This window comes from Ruditapes philippinarum, unplaced genomic scaffold, assembly GCF_026571515.1.
Source record: "Ruditapes philippinarum isolate M1 unplaced genomic scaffold, ASM2657151v2 ctg1462_1_1_1_1, whole genome shotgun sequence".
Taxonomy (NCBI): Eukaryota; Metazoa; Mollusca; class Bivalvia; order Venerida; family Veneridae; genus Ruditapes; species Ruditapes philippinarum.
The window spans coordinates 197,405-215,359 of NW_026865249.1; the positions used below are offsets into that span (position 1 = coordinate 197,405).

General features: G+C 30.5%; 1 protein-coding gene across 2 annotated transcripts; it reads right to left on the reverse strand.

The window, feature by feature from the left end:
- Window positions 1-1,924: 1,924 nt before the first annotated feature.
- LOC132728338 (uncharacterized) lies at window positions 1,925-11,569 on the reverse strand. Of its 2 annotated transcripts, none has more exons than XM_060713988.1 (7): window positions 11,408-11,569; window positions 10,185-10,491; window positions 9,244-9,450; window positions 8,267-8,890; window positions 7,231-7,329; window positions 4,850-5,045; window positions 1,925-2,611 (listed from the first exon to the last, which is right to left on the reverse strand). In XM_060713988.1, exons 1-7 carry the CDS (start codon window positions 11,477-11,479, stop codon window positions 2,506-2,508), a joined length of 1,611 nt encoding a protein of 536 aa, XP_060569971.1. In that variant the 5' UTR covers window positions 11,480-11,569; the 3' UTR covers window positions 1,925-2,505. The 2 variants fall into 2 exon arrangements, with proteins under 2 accessions (XP_060569971.1, XP_060569970.1); XM_060713987.1 differs by having other exon boundaries at window positions 8,267-8,908; window positions 11,408-11,568.
- Window positions 11,570-17,955: the final 6,386 nt, after the last annotated feature.

Here is a 17,955-nt window from a genome sequence, read left to right on the forward strand (position 1 = left end):
CAGTGCTTCCATAATAATGTGCATTTTATATAAATACAAATCTCTGCAAATATTGAACACCATATATTTATTCTGATGGTTAATTATTTTAAAACTGATCATGAATTTTGTATGCTGATGAATTGTCTTGGTAAGTTTAGTATTAAACGTCCGCTTATTTTGTCATCCATGCAACGCCCTTCCGATTTTTCAGCGGCGCCAATGCAACTCTGTCCCCTTTAGATCATTCTTTTCTGCTTTCGTATATTGTTGCAGGCAATCCTAGATAATTTAATCGTATTTCAAGTCATATCCAGTATACGAAAAGATTATAAGGAAACATAGAGAAGGAACAAAATATCTTAACAGCCTACTTAGGGAGAACTTTGAAGAATTCACCTGTTTTTTTTAAATTGCTGCATTAATACTAGGGAAATCCCTGTATGGCTCACACTTATTAAATAGTTTCTGTTTGAAAGTGACACACCGGAGACTACTTAACCTAATGATATAAAACATAACTTAACATCTTAGAGCAGCTGGTATTATCGCACTGAATTAGGAAGTAAATTAGCAATCATCTTTACTAGGTGATTTTATGCTATGTTTAGTTAAAATATTCAACTTGCAGTTTCATTTTTTATATACATTTTACTGCGTTGTGTAGGTCAAAATATGTTAAGGGTGCTACATTTAAACAATTGACTTCCATTTGAGATGTGTATAAAAATTAAGGAAAATTATTTTAAAACAGAACAACAACAAAAGAGAGAGAGAAGAAAAAATACCCAGAAAAAAATCCGCTGGTTTTATGTAAATTCTTTGGCTAAGAATGTAATTCTTTAAATGTAGTTTATAATTTGCGCCAGTTTGATAATTGCGAGGCATGATAAAATTAACCATATATCTATTTGTTATATCATTTTGAACCTTTTATATATCAGGCAATACTTCAACCCATCTATCTTACTATATTCAAAGATTTCAGGAATATGCTTACCTTTGGAATAAATCACAAAGTTTTATATTTTTATCAGTTCACGAAATGTTTGTTATAAAAGATGTTACCAACACAGACCTTGTTGAAATAGTTATGCAATAAATTTGCCTATCAGATCTTAACAGATTGAAGGAACTATTAAAATAATATCAAAATAATTTACCATAGAAAGTTTTTTTTATGTCAGGACAGAAACATTTACTACATATATCAATATTGTTCTCACGTTGAGAGGAGAATTTGACATTTCTTAATCAGATACATGTGTCTAAATGACATACACTGGTCGAAAAATAATTCTATGGCAGTATTTTTATTATGATGCATTTGTACATGACATGAATTTGCGCATTTGGATAGACACATAACAAAAACAAAAACAAGATCACAAGAATGCAATGGACATAATTATATTAACCTAAAAGAAAACCAGTAAAACTGGAAATTGTCTTATGACTTTTATAGTATCGATGCAACCAAAGTTTTTTAGAGCAAATTTTCATAATCTAAAAACCTGTGCGCTTGGCCGCCTTGAATCGAAAGTGTGTAGCCGTTGCCAATAATGTACAAGTCTGACCTGGCTCTATACTGTCAATTACTTGTTTTTTTATATTGGAATCCTTAATCTTTTCAAATGGACTGTTCTTAATTGAAAGCGGGCGGGACAACACTAATGTCGTAAATTCAGCAGGTTGGGGTTAAACATTATAAAAAAATAATTATGCATGTGCTCGGAAACACTGGACTATGACCTGGACTTTGTACAAACTGTATTTTTCATGTTCATTTATTTATTCTCTTTTATGTGGTAACTGGAAGAAAGAGGGTCTATATATGTATAAAATATATGCAGCACTTTATCAGACTTTAATCAGACTTTATAAAAAAAAAAAAAAAAAAAAAAAAAAAAAAAAAAAAAAAAAAAAGAAGAAAGAAAAAACGATATATAGTACACATTTTTATTAAAATAAATTATTCACAAATTTAACATAATAATATATTAAAGCACTTAAACTTTGAATAATGTTACACACATTTGTACAGTAATGTTAGAAATATATGACACAAACTTAACTGTAGACAAGTACAATAAATAAACCTTGAGCAAATGTGAATATTTCTTGCCAATTATTAAGACTGTTAAATATGATTGTAAAAGTTAACAACTGTTAAGCTACAACATGTATATTTATCATATAAGATGTATATTTATCACAAGGGAAGTAAACAAATGACACTCGTTGTCATTTTATTTCATTTAATCATAAATTCTTGCTTAAACTAAGATATTGTTTACTTTAAAGTTTTTCATTCTATCTCATAATCTTTTCTAATACCATTTTACTTCTTGTCGTTTCTTTATCATTATGTATGCAATTTTTGTCATTTTTCTATGTCACCTTTTTCCCTTTCTTCGAACGACCAACTTTTCGTATGAAAGTTTATTCTTGAGTGCATTTAACTAGGTTTAATATCATCTTCTCGTGGTATCATTTTCATGGGAATATTGATTGTATCGCCGTAGTTTAACTTGGCTTAATGTCATCTTTCCACCCGGTTGCATTTGGTCCAAATTTGTAAACAAGCCGCTTGCCAATTACAGGTTGAAATATTTTTTTCTTGTAGTAATATCTGGAATAGAATCGAGATCAACATTTAAATTGTGTAACTTTATCTTATTGAGAATCTATGGTCGAAGTCAATGGTGAAGGAAATGCCAACTGTACAATTACATGCAGACAAGATATGGTTATAAAGCCCAGTTGGGCACCGTACAAAACAGTGTAACAAAAGAATACGGGAAGGGACGAAGCAAAAATGAGCACAGGGAGAAACATGTGTTTTCATAATTTTTTTTCTATTATAATTCTCTTTAATCTTGCAAAGTTAACGAAAAGTCGATCATCTAGTTAAATTTTCCTTTTTACCCTTTTTAAAAATACAGAACTCACAGGAACGTTTTAATGCAACATTTTCGTAGTAAATGCCACAAAATATGATAATATGATTAAATGGATATTCTATTGTATTTTTTATATAAATTGTTTTTAGGGAAGTGATTGTTGTTGTTGATATGATAAAATATTGTTATTTATCTGATCATAGTTCTCAATGAAACATTTGATTGTTCTTAGCTTTAAGCAAACTTCTATCAATAAAATTTAACTACACGGAATGCTTTCCTGATTATTATGTCTTGTTCATTTACATTAAAATTTTGCTTGTTTCTCATTATATTCATGTTTCATATTTAGCTTATAAAATGCATGTTACTCGGCCTTGACCTTTAGATACATAATGCTTGTTTTGGTGTATGATTTATTATTACCCGGAAAATTGTATTATTTACTCTTTATTCACTTGCACAAAAGCTATGTCTGATCAAAGAAAGATTATTTAAAAAGTAAAGCTTGAAGGATAAGATATTTAAAAAAGCTATTTTGTAGTCTGAATTCTTCATATTGTATTTAGGTAGTAAGGTAATACAAAATAATTATTCTTCTAAAACTATCTTCTAACATCCAAGAATATGTTAAATATGTTCTGCAATTATTTATGCGCATTAAAAGTAATCTTTAAAATATATGCATTCATTTCTTATTGATAAAAATGGCTTAGACTTTATCGAAAATAAATTTCTAATTACTTCCCTTTATTTACATGAAATGTAAATTCGATATATTCATTTACAAATAATGCTTTTTTTGAAATTACAATATTGACAAATCTTCATTTGGGCATCATATTTATGATATAAAAACATATTTTTTTAGAGTTACAGGATCTTAAAAGTTTGTAAGGTCATGCTTCATTAAGTCGTCGACCTTTGTTATAAATGTTGACATAAAATTTACATATAACTACTGTAGCCTAATGTGACGTTAGTATGTAGTAACAATTAAACCATGCACGTTTATCTAATGTTACTATACAATTTATTATTATGTAAACAGAATTGTTAAGACCAGCATATCATTACGAGATCGGGTATCCACCTGATGTATGTTCTCCTATTACAAATTCGCTGAATTTTCAGGTTCAAGAATTTGTCGGTTATTCGCAAATCTCTTACGCACTTTTAACTTTGCTATATTTATACGATTGTATTCCATGAATTTGGAAAAACATTAACTGTGCAAAAAATGACTGAAGGTTTAAGCGTATCTTGTAGAAAACTGTAATTTAGCGAGAAAACTTGATGGTAAATTTTAACATATCACTTATAGCCTGTTTTATTACATTTCCAAGCGATATTGATAGATCTATGAAAAAGGTACATTAAGAGCCCGATGAGTACATGTTTGGTATTTCGCCGATAAGGGTTGGGGCAAAATTAGTTTTTACGTTATAATCTAAGTAAAAATAATATTCTTTATGACATGTCGATATAACAGAAAAAAATATGGTATAAATGCATAAGTAGTCATATTTTTTCACGTGATAAAGTGGACAAAACTATATACAATAACACAGGTTCAATCAACTTTCAGGTACCCAATTAACTTTTTTTCGTCAAAAACCAGTTCCGAAATATCGAAATGTCATAAAGAATAGTATTGAAGAGAAAAAAAAAACTTCTGATATAAAACTGAAACATTAATGCATCAAGTAGTCTTATATTTTCACTAGATACCAAGATAAAGAGGACAAAATACATACAATAACACAGGTAGTTATCAACTTTCAGGTGCCCAATTAACATTTCCATATAAAACAGATTAATTTTCACAATTTTAAAGAATATATAAATACGTATTATATACATCTTTTGTTATTCACATAGTTTACAGTTCATATTTAATCGAATGATATACTTAAGTACTTTACTACTGTTATTAGTACAATTACATGTACAATATTGCTATATACCTCATAGCCCGGCTGAGCTTCTCATAACTCATGTCCGAATTTCCCTTCTTCCAGCCCCAATCGAATGCAATTTTCTTGTTTTGGACAAGTTTGAAAGTCCCTTCTTTACGATCTTCCCATTTTATAAGTGATGGATTGGTCCTTGGATCTAGAAGGAGGTTCCTGATGTATTCCCAGAGACGACACCCCCTCTTCACTGAAAATATCACAAAAAGAGAAAGAATGATAGATAAATGAATTAAATAATTAACTTCTAATATAATTGTCTCGCATTTTTTAGTAAGTTGCACGGGTATAAGTCAAAATGCTGAGCCGGATTTCCCTATTTATATTGTTTATCATAGCTGTGTGCTTTTTTTTATGATAATAAAGTAATCAGTATGATAACAATGCCAAATATGACATCAATGTATTCCCATTGCAAACTTTTGTCGGTCCATGTGTATAATTTATTGGTCAACATTATTGTTTTTTTGTAATATTACAATTCTTTATCAAAAAATGATAAGAAACAAGTCAGTTAATAAGCACATCGATCCATCCAAAAGTTTTTCAAATTAAAACATCTACAGTTGGACATTATATCATATGCCCTCAGTCATGGTGAATATTGCCCATTATTAAAAAATCGAATTATACTTTGATACATTCTTTATTTGTTTATGCAGTATTCTTTATTTTGTAATCTCAAGACAAAATTTAGAAAACAATATATACGCACATACAAACGAATGTGGTTTCTGTGAAACACAGGTTTTTCTTATAATCCCCAACTATTATTCTCTGAATTATATTTCATTTCTATGAGTTATTTAAAGAAAATTCCCAAAATGTATAAGCATGTGCTATCATATTAATTTACACGAATTCAAGTCGTTGTAAGAAAACCATTTCTTTCCCAAATTTCTTAAAATAGAATGACAACTCTTTGTAACGCTTTGTAATTGAGCGCACCTATGTTAGTTCTAAATTTAGTCATGTAACACCGTCGATCAATTGTTGCAACGTTATAGAAGATTGATATCATCGGTACTTGTGGGTTAATGTTGTGTCAAAAGAATAACTAATGCAGTCAAAACCGATCGCTATAAAAAGTGCATAGTCATGAGATTTTTGAGAGGTTTCAAGTTTCTTGTTTATTGGCGTATTGCATACAAAATACCTTCGACATATTACAAATACGTACAAAAAAAACTACATTTTAGCTGCCGTTTTCAACAATAACTTTTATTTTTTTTAAACATATTTATTTAAGCTCGATTGCGAAACAAGTTCTTCCAACTTATATTAATCACTTTCGAGTCCGCTTCCTGGAACCAACAAGTACTGGTGTCATAATTATGGAGAAACATGTTCGTGACCCGAGTACGGCTCGAACCCATGATCTCTGGGTTAAGAGGCAGACACCTTAACCACAAGGCCACCGCTCCCCTTAGCTTCGCTGAACTTTTATTTGAATATCGAACATTTACATAGAGCCTTTGATCACATTAAAAATAGTTGTATGTCAGCTTTCAGAAAATAGTATATAAAAAAACACAGTCTATAAAGAACGTTCAAAACAGAAAAATGGAAAATGTTGCAGTCTCGGTTAAATCGAGTCTGTATAAGGAAGAAAGTGGTAAATATTTAAGCTTCTGCAAACGTCTTTTAACACCGACTTAAGCAGAATTCAATATTTAGACATAAAATTGCGAAATTGTGAATAAAAAACATCCATATTTGTTCCTACGGCAGCGGTCACGGAATCTTCAATGTGACACTTCCGTGTCATTCCACCAAAAGCGGCGTATAATCCAAATAGAAGAGATTCCCAAAAACGAACGCCTCAAAACGACAAAAATTGAAAATTTTGCAGACTCGGTTTGATTTCAGCCTGCTCATGGACAATCATGGAAAATGTAAGCTACCTTAAATGCTCCTAGGGACGGCTTTAAACATGTATTAGAACTTACGAAAATATATGTTTTTCAGGACATGTAGTTAAAAAGTCCTTTAAAGATAAAGTTGTAAATTCTTATGGTATTACAAAGCTAAACTCTTAAGACAGTTCTTTTTTCAATCTACTAAGAGTAAATGTCATATGGTGACTTTTCAGCTTGACCAGAAAGCCCTTCCGTGTATTATTTAAGTCAACTGAGCGGGCAGCTGAGAAGAATTGGTTTCTTTCTCAAATGAAGGGATCCAACGTCCAAAGCGGCACATGTATTCATCACAATAGCGTTGATGATAAGCTGAGTCGAAGACAAAGACTTACAAGACCAGAAAAAATATTTTATGTTTGAAATGATGTTTTATTTAAGCACAACGTGGAAAAAATGCAATATTTCACTAAAACATTCAATTATTTCATCTGCTAATTGATAAAATGAAATACTTACATTTCTTTGCTTTAAACCCCACATTTTCAAGGGAATGGGGTTCATTGTGAGACACAAGTGCAGGTGATCCTTTAACATCAAATTTACTCTTGTTTTGTACTGAAATCAAAATAACAAACCATATTTAATTGACTCATCACAAAAAAAATCAATTTATATTGGCATTTCTGATACAAATGTTCCCAAATTTCAGTAAAGTCAAAGCCGTGTTCTTCTTGTATTTTAACTATTTCCGTACTAATAAATTTATTTCTGATACATATCGTAGTTATTCTGATCATCCTATAACAGAGAAAGCATTATCTCTAAAATTTTGAATACAGTAAAGAATTGTTTTAAAGTCATAATTTTGAATTCTCTTTGTCCATCTAATAGTTTTAACTTTTATGATTTTTGATGAAGTTTTTTTCATTATGATCAGACAACTTCAATCAATACGAGACCGATCTTCCAGTTATAAAAATATTTACGGACCTTTTATATGATCCGTTAATGTGTTTCATATAACCATTAGCTTCTTCCTATACTGTTTACTGACGAATTTCAAAGTAATCATCTTAATATCCTTACAAGTGATTATGTCAGTTCCAAAGTTGGACATAACATACATTCAACATGCAAAGGGATAAACATTTAATTGAAATTTCAATAAAACTTTTCCTGGTCAAGAAAACTGTTGAATCATAGGATTCACTTTAGAAACCGCAATTTTATATTTATATATCAATTATAATTTTATACACAATTACGATACGATACCGCAATCATATATTTATGTATCAATTACAGTTAATACACATTTACGATATACGATTAATTTCAAAGATAATTTATCTGAGAAAAAAATAAAAACATAAAAAATTAACTTTAAAGCAACATTAACAAATACATGTTCAGTTTAAATGTCCAGTTGATGTTGACAATAAGTCAAGATTGCATCAATTCGCTGTTCTAAATAGCAAAATATAGATATTTCAAATGAATTAAATTTTTCATACAAATCATTTTCCATCAAATAAACCATGCATTTCTTTACCTTTGTTTTGTGGTGCTTCGCTTGAGGCGTAACTTTGCATTTGAGTTTTAAATTTTCCGTCTTCCAATCTTGAAATTGGCTCAGGCATATTCTTAAAAGTTTGGCTACTGTTATTTATCATATTTGCTTGAGTCAAAGTATGATTGTATTGTCCCGGAAACAAAGTACCTGTTGGCGGGTTAGTGTCATCACGAGAGGCAAAATAAAACCCTGTGTTTTCTTTCCTATACACATGACTATTTTCTGAAGTATGGTAAGTGTCATACAAATAATCGTAATCGGCTGTACTATTTGAATTTGGAAAAAAATACTGCGAGGATTGTTCTGCCACCTGTGTGTTTTCACAGCAAGAGCTCTGTCCATTTGCATTTCTGATTGTAAAGTTATATGACTGGTCAGTCAAGAGTGGACATGAATAATTCACCCTTTTCATACTTGTATTCTTAAGACAAGGATCCGTTACCGATCTGCGAATTTCTTCAAATGGTTTGTTAGATTTTGTATCGTTCGTAGCTGGGTCGTCCGTTTCCATTTTACACTTGGTGAAAGCAAATGGTTGCGACTCGTTCATTGATTCGATACTGTTTACAGTTGCCCAGTTATTACCTTGTTGAGAATTGGTATCTCCAAAATGATTTCTTTCTATAATATTAAAAAAGCGACATTCAACACACTTTACTTACAGTATCAGTTTAAGTTATTTCTTTAAGCTATAACATAACACATTCGAAAGGAGTGAGTTTTTATATGTTTATTTTATTCTCCGATGAAGAATAAAAATCCCTAAATAATCATTGTATATTTATTTTACGTTGGTCATCTAATAAAGGATATCAAGATTTAAAAACAGCACTTTTGTGTTGTTTATACCGTGCTTATTTCGTCAACTGCACATAATAATTTGAATAAATATAAGAAATTGAATAGCCTGAAATTATGCATTTAAAACAGAAACTGAAGAAAAAGATTTTCTATACCTGTTAACATTTTGTCACCAGTTTCATAACCTGATGTACACTTTGTTTCAAATTCTGGTTGATCAGCCTCTTCGCTGAACCCCATTCCTGATGAGAGTTTGCATTTTATGTCTATAGGGTATAAGCATTGCCAGAGTTTGACGATAGTTTCACCAGTATTTTCATCTTCAAACATTTCCACGTCGTCTGCAGGGCGTCTACTTACAGCTGAAATTTAACAAAAATGGAAAATCTAAACAACATAATAATAATCTAATGATTTTTTAGTTTTGGTGTCCTTATATCTACTTTACATTTTTAAGTATAATTATAGGAAGTTAGAATGTGTGGCAGCTAATTTTGAAGTCAAACATTGACTTTACTATTCAATTTTAGAAACATAAAGCTAACAAATGTAAAGATGACTTTATTTAATATTTTTATTGCTGTTTTGTTTTGTTTTTTTTTTCAATAAAAAATACAAAGAAAGAAAACAAACACATAAATAATATGAATGAAGACCAAGACATCAAAACCATATTTAGTCATGTTATGAATTCTTTCAATTTTCTAGCACAAAACGTTTTTAAGCAAATTTTTTTTTTCTTAAAATTTTCAAATCGAATCAATCTTTGTTTCATAAAATTAAAAATATTTATCCATGAATAAGTTGTTCATGTTCACCTAAAGGTTACAAAATGCATTTCGGTGTACAGGCAGTCTACTAAGATAAAATATAATTACTATCACCACATTAAATGTTGGTAATAAAAATATTCAAACATACTGGTTATTTTGAAACAATTTTACTTTTTTTCAGGTGCAATTATATATTTTCTATACATTCTATATTTTAAACCTCCTTTGCGAAATGTTTTTTTTTTTTGGTATTGCTAAGCATTTTATTTAAAAAGATAGGGACATCATGTATCTTTTAAAAAAATGCAATAAAATTTCCGAACCTTGTGTATAATTCCCATCCATACACATGAGCCTTTTTTCTTTTAAATTGTTTTTTACATCATTATTGTCATCTAGCTTTTGTGTTGGTAATTGATTTATCGTTTCGTTTGCAAAATGATCGACAACGTCCTTTTCTGCTGCACACAGGAACTGCCAATCTTCAACTGTCTCGGAACCTGAACAATAGTACTGCATCGAGTCCAAACAACGATCTTTATGCTGTCCGCTTATTAAGAAAAATGTCCACGGTGGCAAATCTTCTTTTATCAAAGAAGAAGAAGATTTTAAATGTATTTTTTCGTCGATCTGAAATAGGTTTACAAACATTTTTTAAATATCTCTCGTATGCAATCATAGTTAAAATATCATTGAACAAAAAAAAAACGGTATTATTATACATGTATTTAAAAAAATGACTGTTGTGTCAATTCAAATACAAATAGGTAATGAAAATCAAAATTAAATAATATTATATTATAATATTAAATCTTATAAAATAAAATAAACAATTGCATTTTAAGCAAGAAAATTAACATAAATATTAAAAAAGAGAAAGAAAACAACAAAACATTTTTATTTTTAACAAACAATTTTTATGCATTTTGTATAATTAGCAATTTACTTCAATTCAAAATCATTAAATTATGCACGTTTATAAATGCAAAGGACTTATTCACTGAAAAAGTAAATTGTTACAACGAGAACAAACTCTGTACCATGATAACACATGTTTATCATTCCGCAGCAGCTATAATCATAGCGCCGTTGTTTGCTTAAATGCAACTTGTTTTAAAATAACAATTTTGGTCAGGTGTTAATGTTATTCACACCATAATTCTACAATTTCTACAATTTGTTTATAAAAATTTGTGAAGAAGCTTTGTTGTTGTTTTGTTTTTCTTTTTTCTTTCTTTTTTTTTAAAGAATGTGATAAATAAAAATTAATTATTTATTGTTTCGTTATATTTATCATCAGTCAGAAAGTTTTGTGAAAAATAAATCCTTAAAATAATAGCAAAATATATTACACGTGAAGATGATGTCGAAATTAACAAAATAAAATAATATCAAGAATGACACATTTGAAATAAAATTTCAAAGTAATGATACTAAAACAATAACAAACTATTAAAAACATGTAAAATATAATAATAATATATATAAATTTTAAAAATGCAAAGTTAAAAATTAATTATCTATCTTTTACAAAAATCCATCTTACCTCTAGGTTAACCAGCATATTTGTGCGTCGGAACACAGCTGTTGGTTCTCCGTAAAATACTTCTTTTTGCATACTAAGAAAATCAGCGAACAAAAAACCTCTCGATAGTAAATTTGTTCGCTCGGGCTTGAAGTTTGTACCCGAAGTAACCGTAGTATATTTAAACAAAGAATGGACAACTCGAGCGTATCTCAAGGTCACAGAAGACCAATCAAAGCAAACAGGAAGTAAAATAGAGGGGTTTTATAATAAATTTTATCTGTAGTAAGTACGCCTACTGAATTTTACAGTAGGCATGGGGCTTACAGATTAAGATACAAAGTGCGAATTGAATTTGTTAATAATGCAAAATGTAAAATATAAAACAATCCATTGTACTAATTCGAAATTCGATTAGTAAATCTGTGATGTTTAGGTACAACCAGAATATCAGATTGAACTTGACGATGCTGGAATGAAGCGTTTTTGATATGGCATGGGGGTACCAGATGAGTCATTGAAAGTACAACAACGTCATTTTAGCGCATTTTTAAAAGACCTTGTGCCCTAAGGATAGTTATTCGCCCGTTATTGAATGAATTTTGAAAAATTTTACCTATTGTAAAAATAGTTACGGATTTGAATGACTTAAATTTCATGAAAAAATTTTGTTTTTGAGGGTTAATATTCAACTATGATGGTTTGGTAGGATATGCAAAAAAATTTTGGATTTGTTGTGGGTTAGAGCGATATCCGTCCTCGGGACCCGCCCACATGGGTGGTAAGGGCAGGCTCTTTACCGCCAATGGAGGTACCGACTTATGGAGTATTCGATCCGAACCGCAACATATGACATCTTAATTATTCGTGCGGTGTAACTACACTATAAACTGTAACTCAATTGTCAGTTTCATATTTAAACATTTTGATGGACGTGATGTTACTTACAATCTATAATTAGGAACCTGTGTTATTTGTCCATATTTTAAAATGTGGAAGAATTAATATCAGAAAAAAAGAGTTAAACTTAGAGCACTTTAAAAACAACCAGTCATTTAAATCTAGATAGTCACCATGTTTATGAAATTTTCCCTTGCCATTCAAGGTTAATGCGGCTATGATTAGTTTGCTATGCTACATTTATACACATTTGTTCCACAAGCTTCTCTCAAGACATTTAAACTGGCCTTGGTTTGTTTGGTTATTGGCGGCTTTAATACCTAAGCACCTTTGGTTCACTCACATATGTACTGAAGTCACAAAAATTGAATGGGTTCTTTACAAGTTGCCAAATCCATTACTTAAACATATTCCGCATATGCGAAACCGGACACCTATAAATAACCATGAGTCCGTATTTCTTGAAATCTATACACTTGATTTAATATTGACTATGAAGAATGTAATGGAGAATGCAAGGTTCCAGTTCAAAGCGTACGTAATCTAAGAAGATACTGCATTAACAGAAACATAGATTTAGTGAGAAATGTATTTTTGCGTGCATTATATAATTACAATAATACTTGTAACTAATTTTATTATCTTAACTAGAAATGAATTTAAAGGAATATGAATGATGAATATGTATTGGTATGTAAGGTAAGTTATGTCATTATTGTACATATTATTATAAATCTATTGTTCCATTGCATGGACACCGTTCATGGATTTGTCATCTTTATTCAAGAAACGTAAAGGTTTAATGACCATAAAAAGAAATTTGTGTCTTAAATGAATAGACCTAAATGAACTGAATTTGTTATGAAAAATGAAAAGCAAGATCAACAAGAGATTGCACCACCAAAAGCACATAGCCACACAGGCCTATCGGTTTGACAGCTAATAAAGTAACAAAATAAAAGAAAGGTACAAAGGCGGAGCACGAACGGGGTGTACAATCAAGCCCGTGTATCTTAGAAGATAATTCTATACACGGTTATATTGCATAGCTAATTTGTAACGAATTCAAATTTTCAAGACAGCGAAAATATAGATAAAAATAATATACATGTAATCAATCAAAATAATAAAAATTCATCTCTCCAGTCATCCATTCATAAGTCATTAAACAAGATGAATGAAAGAATGAATGAATGAATGAATAATTGAATGAATGAATGAATGAATGAATGGATGACTGACTGACTGACTGGCTGACTGACTGACTGACTGACTGACTGACTGGCTGACTGACTGACTGACTGACTGACTGACTGGCTGACTGACTGACTGACTGACTGACTGACTGACTGACTGACTGACTGTCTGACTGACTGACTGACTGACTGAGTGACTGGCTGACTCAATGAATGAATTAATTAATTAATGAATACTTAATCAATTCAACAATGCAATAATTCTGATCAGGGGATTTACTTCGTCAGTAGAATATCGCGTTTTTTTTTTTAATACAGCTTGAGAAATTTTCCTCCTGACACGGATTGTTTAAAAATTAATGCGATAAGAAATCGTTTACCAGTTTATTTTTCGAACATATTCGGATGGCGATGAACAATAACTTTAAAATTAAGGTGATTTAGATATTCTCATATGTAAATATAAGTACAATATCAAGCATCAGTGTATCATAAATCGTGGAGTAAATACATGTAATCAACAAGGCAGTACGTTGAACATAAGTCAGTAAATCTTTAGTTCTACTCCTGTATTTTACACGTTTGCAGATATCATTAGTGTATGCTGCGTATCTTAAAAGGTTTTTACCCGCAACCAGTGACTAAAGTTAAAGAGACCCCATTGAAGTTTAAAAGCCTAAACACATAACATTTGAATTTCTTACATTAATAAGCTGGGACACTTTAAACAGAAATATATGCAAAGGTAGTTAAGAAATATACTTTGAAATAAATTGAAAATCGTTTTTTTATGCTTTTCTTAGCCCGATTTTAGTGAAAAGCGTTTCAACGCTCTTCATTTTCGGTCATTTTGTTACAAATTGACTGATTATTCTCGAAAAACAAAGTGCACGAATGATGTGAAATTTTGCACAAAGATTATTGGTCTAAACCTACATCAAATGGTACATTTATCTGGAAAAAATATTTTCTGTCCCATCATGTTAAAACACCTCAGTGGAGTCCCTTTAAGGGTTTTAATCTTCGAGACCAAAACATATATTCAAAAAAGATTTGAATACAAATACTGATTAAATATATTATAAAGCGCACTATCTGTCAAAAGTCTCATTTGACCTATTGATGGGAATGACCTTTATTGTTTAAGAGATTCTTGATATTTGATAAAAGGATTTGTCATGATTTCAGTTTAAAGCAGTTCTTTAAATGTTAAAGGGGTTTCAACGTCAATATACTACCCTTGTGCCACCAATAACATAAAGCCTAGTCTAACTGTACGAATGTACAGGCCGTCCTGGCTGTTTACTGTTTGCAAAGGCTAATCACTTCCAGTTCCAGGAATTAACGTTTAACGAATTGGTTAAAGACATGCGTACACGGTTTAAGTCAAATAGAATTTTAAAGCCGAAATTGATATTTTGTATCTTTCTTGTATTATTTTTGCAGACACTGCATTGAAAGACTGAATAGAGTAATGTGTTAGAGGATTGTGGTACATGTTAAATGGTCACCCGGTCCTGAAAGCAGCCAATGGTTCTTTTACAAAGGCGTATCACTTCCAGTTCCAGTTAAGGATTCGCTAAATAGATAAGGATATGCATACATGGTCTAGGTCATTTAAAAGCCAACATTGATATTTTATTTCTTTCTTGTATTATTTTTTCAGACCTTACACTGGAAAGGTGGGCAGAGTAATGTATGTGTGGAAGGCGGTCCAACCTAAAATGATCAGTCGGTCATAAAAAAGCAGCCACTGTTGGAAACAGAAGCAATTAGCCTTTATCACGAGTATAGACCCCAAAAGGACAGCCAGATCAGGAACTAAACGTAAAAGCAGGGCAAAAACATTCATCAGGTAAAAGGAGCTTCAATAAGGTACTAAAGCACAAAGACATGAAATTGTAATTTTTTACATAGTTAAAATTGTGCGCTTTAAAAAAGAAAATATAAAAAATGAACTAAAGAAATTTACTAAGAATTAAATAGATTTTTTACATTCCTGGGGCAATTTGCACATTTGAAATGAAAATTATGGAAAAATAGATTGAGCGAACGATATGAAATTTTCAACAAATTATAGGTTGGTCCAGTAATTGTTATAAGCCTACTCTAAAGGAATACAAATCGCGAAAAAAACCTCATTGGGGTCTTTTTAACTCTTAACCTTTTTCGTAAATCAAGTAAATCAAAACGCTGCAAGCTCTGTGGTATTTTTTTATCTTTGCATCTAAATCGTACTGTATATCTGTATGTATTTTCCTGTATAGTTTATTTTGATATACTATAATTCATCTTGTAGGATACCGAGTTGCAGCGACTGCATTTAGATTTTTTACTATAACAGCATACGGATTTTGCATGACTTTCTTGCATCATGAAATCATTTATGTTCCTTTTTTTTGACAGCCACACTTTCTCCTTGCGTATCGTGGCTACTTCCTTATCGCAGAAATTGTTTATCGATCATCAACTGCCCTAAATTCGTCCCTGTCCTAACGTTTTTTTTTTTTAGAAAGTCTAAGTAAACAAATGTTTAGGGGGCGTTTTATTCCGCATCACAATAACCCGAAGCTTTACGGAAATAGCCGAGCAATTTTCATTGATTTAAATGATATTCATCCGCGTAATTTGTGTTGTGCATTTATTGACAATTCTATAAGTCAAGCTACCTTTTTGAACTTTGATGCGTTGTAATTTTGTTGGATACTTGTAAACAAAATAAAAATATTTCTTATTTTACATCGTTAGTTTTAGCTGTTTGGAATTATTTGTTGTTAGGTTTGTCGGAAGCGTCTGTACCTGAGATTGCAATGTCAGCATTGTATTTCTGATCTGCGATCAGCAAAATACAAAAAAATAGTGTTCTGATATGAGTAGGTACACGGACTAAATTGATTACATCAGCCATTTAACTAATGTTTTTGTATGAGTTCAACAACCTAATTTAAAAATATATAGTATAATCTATGTGTCAAGATGTGTTCAAGGCCCAAAGAGTAACATTAATTAGTAAGAGGCAAGTCAAGTGCCCTCTTTTACATTTTCAATAGATCACCAATCAATAAAAACAAAGTAGCATAATACTTTCAAGAATGAATTACTCACTAATAAATATGCTTCTATATTCAGATGCAACTTAAAGGGAAAGGGTGAGCAATGGTTTATTGGGTTTATTACAATCTGCATGTATGCATATTTTAAATGCTCAAATAATTAAATAATCATACATGTATCATAAGATGTTTTTTTCAATTTGATTTAGCTTTACAGTGCTGTACGTTTGGCCTTTATGTTCTCTCAAAGCATTTTTTATCTTTTCTGTACGAAATCTGCTTGGTCATAGTATTATTTCACAATAGCTTTAGCTCTTACATTTGGTTTGCTATTTCTAATCATGGACATGCAACTACATAGTTAGGTAAAGAAGCAGACGCTTGTTTTTAATTGAGTCTATTATGTTTTGTTTAAGGGGTGAGTTGTCATACACAAATTTACAATTTATATGCATTTAGTTTTTTCCAATGATTTTATTAACATAATGCTTCTTGGGATTGATGTTTATCAATTCATTTGTAAAATAAGATTGTTGTATGTCTATTAACGGAATAATTTTAATGAACACGAAATTAGTTCACACCTTTATGTGTATTGATACGTGTATGGTTTAAGCCAATGAAAACACATCAATATTATTACAATCAGGTAGAGAAAAAGTTTGCAATAGTAAAATCGATTTAATCTTTATGTAGCAAACAAAACTTTTTGAATTGCAAGTATTTTTTCATATTTTTCGCAGGATAAACTGTCCGAGGAGAGCCAGGCATTTTCGTATCGTAAAATGACTGCCATTTACAGTATTAAGTGATTTATCCAGGCACTATTAGCGCGGGAATTATAAATATAGCTAACCTCGCGCGTCGCATAGGATGGAAATACCTTTTTCATATTTTATTGTAATAAATATTTACAAACGATGTTAATGATGTTAATATGAATTATAATCATATCTAAATCTGTGACTATGACTTACAATGAAATTCTACCTTTAGTGTATTAAAAAGTTTTTTAATTTCCTGTAATTTTATTCTGTGATTATGCTTCAAAGCAGTCAATTGACCGTAAATTTCCTTTTTCATATTTTGATTTCCTTGAAATCATTTTTCTCATCTGAAGGCAAAGCGCATGCAACTTTAATATGATGATACATTAATTACATTCCATGAAAATGTTAAAGATATAATATTCATGACATGTTTGTTCATTTTACATTTACAACTTTAATGCAGCAAACATAAAAGCCTTCACCAAAAGTAGTGTGCATCGTACCCTATATTACATACGAATGTATGTAATTAATATTTTTCTTGTTATAATACCTATACATTTAGTTTGCAACACTAGAAGAAATATGTAGCCTTACTAATTAATTAATGCTTAACGTATACGGCATCTCATTATTTCTTTGATATTAAC

Excerpts from the sequence above, each read along its gene's own strand:
- LOC132728338 (XM_060713987.1), bottom strand. The coding sequence starts at position 11,479 with ATGCAAAAAGAAGTATTTTACGGAGAACCAACAGCTGTGTTCCGACGC. Across the intron at positions 8,909-9,243 it reads TGGTGACAAAATGTTAACAG|AAAGAAATCATTTTGGAGAT; the intron begins GTATAGAAAATC and ends TTAATATTATAG. Across the intron at positions 5,046-7,230 it reads GGGGTTTAAAGCAAAGAAAT|TGAAGAGGGGGTGTCGTCTC; the intron begins GTAAGTATTTCA and ends TGATATTTTCAG.